The sequence below is a fragment of the Coregonus lavaretus genome, assembly GCF_964263955.1.
Source record: "Coregonus lavaretus genome assembly, chromosome: 4".
Taxonomy (NCBI): domain Eukaryota; kingdom Metazoa; phylum Chordata; class Actinopteri; order Salmoniformes; family Salmonidae; genus Coregonus; species Coregonus lavaretus.
The window spans coordinates 58,859,411-58,863,020 of NC_139991.1; the positions used below are offsets into that span (position 1 = coordinate 58,859,411).

Here is a 3,610-nt window from a genome sequence, read left to right on the forward strand (position 1 = left end):
CCCACCATCACCCTAGCATCCTCCCTGACAACAAACCCTGTTTAGTTCTGTATAATTTAACTGATTAGAAAATTAAATGAATTATCAGCTCCAATGAGTGCTTTCTCATGCGGCTCAGTTTTATTACAAAAAAATAGTTTGATACAAATAAATTTAGATAACAGCAATGAACATGTATTTAACATACTCTATTGAACACTTGCCTCCTGCCACAGTCCTGTAACAACACACATCGTCTCACAAAATAAATAGAAGGAAACATTCCGTTTTTCAACACCCTTCCTTGTAAGGAATGTGAACTAAAACACCCTGCTAGCACCCTCACTGTTCTAATTTCACTGTCATTTATATAATCACACAACTTAGACAACATAAATATGAAATCAAACCAATAGCAGAAATGCCCACAAACACAAAATAACACTTTATTAAGCTTGAGTGCCAGCCACAATTCATTTAACATATAGTGAATTAAAAAACAAACGATGTAAAAAATAAATAAATCTCTTTAAATTCAAAATGGAGTACAGAACAGAACGTTATGGCAACCCTCAAGATTTATTTTCTGTAATCAGTCTCATGGTAGATTTGGCAGCCAGTGATGGGTGGTCCCCATTAGCTAGGTGGTAGATAAAGGAGTAGGAGAGATAGATAGAGAGAGCTCAGCCAGAGAAGCAGAAATCCTCCACACTGTTCACCTTGATCCTCTGCAGCTCCTGCCGGTCCAACAGCCGGTACTGGAACACCACCCGGTTGACAAACCTGCCGCTGGACACCATCCTCACCACAGTGTTGTCACAACCTATCTTCATCTGGGCTGGAGGATGAGGAAAGGAAAGAAAAAATAAATAACTGTCAGACATGAATAACAGGTTTGTATCAGCGGGGTTGGAGAGTGTGTCAGCAAAAATAATACTTTCCATTCAACAATGGATCATAAAGATTTACTCTTAGGCTGCGTTTAGACAGGCAACCCTATTCTGATATTTTTTCACTAATTGGTCTTTTGACCAATCAGATCAGCTCTGAAAAATATCTGTTGTGAAAAGATCTGATGTGATTGGTCAAAAGACCAATTAGTGGGGGAAAAAAGATCAGAATTGGCTGCCTGTGTAGGCTTAAACATACAGTATTAGGATGGTGATGGTGTGGGTGGTAAATATCTACTATAGTTAGGATGGTGATGGTGTGGGTAGTAAATATCTACTATAGTTAGGATGGTGATGGTGTGGGTAGTAAATATCTACTCTAGTTAGGATGTTGATGGTGTGGGTAGTACATATCTACTCTAGTTAGGATGGTGATGGTGTGGGTAGTAAATATCTACTCTAGTTAGGATGGTGATGGTGTGGGTAGTAAATATCTACTCTAGTTAGGATGGTGATGGTGTGGGTAGTAAATATCTACTCTAGTTAGGATGGTGATGGTGTGGGTAGTAAATATCTACTCTAGTTAGGATGGAAATGGTGTGGGTAGTAAATATCTACTCTAGTTAGGATGGTGATGCTGTGGGTAGTAAATATCTACTCTAGTTAGGATGGTGATGGTGTGGGTAGTAAATATCTACTCTAGTTAGGATGGTGATGGTGTGGGTAGTAAATATCTACTCTAGTTAGGATGTTGATGGTGTGGGTAGTAAATATCTACTCTAGTTAGGATGGTGATGGTGTGGGTAGTAAATATCTACTCTAGTTAGGATGGTAATGGCGTGGGTAGTAAATATCTACTCTATTTAGGATGTTGATGGTGTGGGTAGTAAATATCTACTCTAGTTAGGATGGTGATGGTGTGGGTAGTAAATATCTACTCTAGTTAGGATGGTAATGGTGTGGGTAGTAAATATCTACTCTAGTTAGGATGTTGATGGTGTGGGTAGTAAATATCTACTCTAGTTAGGATGTTGATGGTGTGGGTAGTAAATATCTACTCTAGTTAGGATGGTGATGGTGTGGGTAGTAAATATCTACTCTAGTTAGGATGGTGATGGTGTGGGTAGTAAATATCTACTCTAGTTAGGATGGTGATGGTGTGGGTAGTAAAGATCTACTCTAGTTAGCATGGTGATGGTGGTGGTGATGCTGATGGTGTTGGTGATGGTGTGGATTTGGGTGATGGTGATGGTGTGGATGTGGGTGTGGGTGTTGCTCACCGGGGCCATTGATGTTGTAGCAGAGGTCAGCTACTGGGAACATCTTAGACGGGTCCATCCCGTTCCCTCCCAGAAGCTCCACAAAGTCCCCTGCTCCCGCACAGCCTGGCATGGACTTTTGGAGAGAAAGAGACCAGCTCAGTGGATTAACAAGCATTTTTACTTCCCTTCCTACCCTTATTTTTTCTGACTCAAAGCATCCCCTCATCATCACTAGGAGCTAACACAAGTCTTTAGGTCTTTGGAAGGGTAGTTATGAAAAAAAATAAAAAATGTATGCACTCACTAACTGTAAAGTCGCTCTGGATAAGAGCGTCTGCTAAATTACTAAAATGTAAAATGTAAATGTAGTTCACTAAACCACCTCCCTTACAACTCCCTAAACATCTAAGCCCCCTTTACTCAAATCTGGACCTTGAAGCCTCCAATCAGGAACTGTTTCATTCAGACCTGTGACGCATGGTGAGTGGAATCTCTGGCCAATCAGTGAGTGGCATTAATCAACCAAATAACTACCGGGGAGAAAAGAAAACCAACAGTGCTGCAGACCTCCAGACTCAGATGTGAGTAGCTCTGTTCTGTGTGGTGATGTCCCTGCTCAGGGCTCACCTTGATGGGGAAGTCGTTGAGGTGTCCCAGGCTGAGCTCAGCGATCTTGATCTCCACGGGGTAGATGATGGAGAAGCTGCAGTTCCTGTGCTGCTGGGGTATCACCATGGTGAAGCTGCCCTCTGGTGTCTGGGAGATGATATTACAGGCTGTAGGGGGGGGGGGGGGGATATATGAGTGTCTAGACTTTTCATACATGTTGATCTTCATATAGCAAAGCATTTATCAATTTACAGTACGTGGGTACAATTTCTTAGTAAACAAATGCAAACACACACACACAGAAACACAAAAACATCAGCAGATGTACGACTTAGACGTGAGCAGCTCTGTGCTTGGTACATATGTCAGCTAAAGAACACACACTGCTAGGTGCTTGAAATTCCTTCACTCTCTGTACCATAACAGGTACCCTATCTATTAAGCATGCTTAGCCAGTAACCGAAAGGTCGCTGGTTCGAATCCCTGAGCCGACTGGGTGGAAAATCTGTCGATGTGCCCTTGAGCAAGGCACTTAACCTTTATTGCTCCTGTAAGTCGCTATGGATAAGAGAGTCTGCTAAATGACTAAAATCTAGTAATACATCCCTGCTGCGCACCTTTGAACCTAATACTTAGTTGAGATACACATGCTTAGCTTAACCACAACTTACTCTGAAATCTCTCACTGACATGATCCAGTATTGGCATGCATTTGTACAACCTAAAATGTTACTAAAGCATTAACACACTACCCTGGCATTACAGCGTGTGATAAAGAATTAAAGCAGTACATTGGCATCCTGCCCCATGTTAGCACATTATATGGCCGAGGCACTCTGCCAGACAGGCATTAGGTTCTATCATCAATGA

The 3,610-nt window shown here is 41.7% G+C and overlaps 1 protein-coding gene across 1 annotated transcript in view; it reads right to left on the reverse strand.

Annotated features, from left to right (window-relative positions):
* Positions 1-662: 662 nt before the first annotated feature.
* Positions 663-3,610, reverse strand: part of LOC311128534 (corticotropin-releasing factor-binding protein-like) — a gene marked incomplete at both ends in the record, with an annotated part of 3,972 nt that continues 1,024 nt past the window's right edge. The window contains 3 exons of the mRNA XM_084160725.1: positions 663-817; positions 2,150-2,264; positions 2,759-2,907. Of these exons, the coding sequence (XP_084016851.1) occupies positions 663-817; positions 2,150-2,264; positions 2,759-2,907 (419 nt within the window). The remainder of the gene's footprint in view (positions 818-2,149; positions 2,265-2,758; positions 2,908-3,610) is intronic.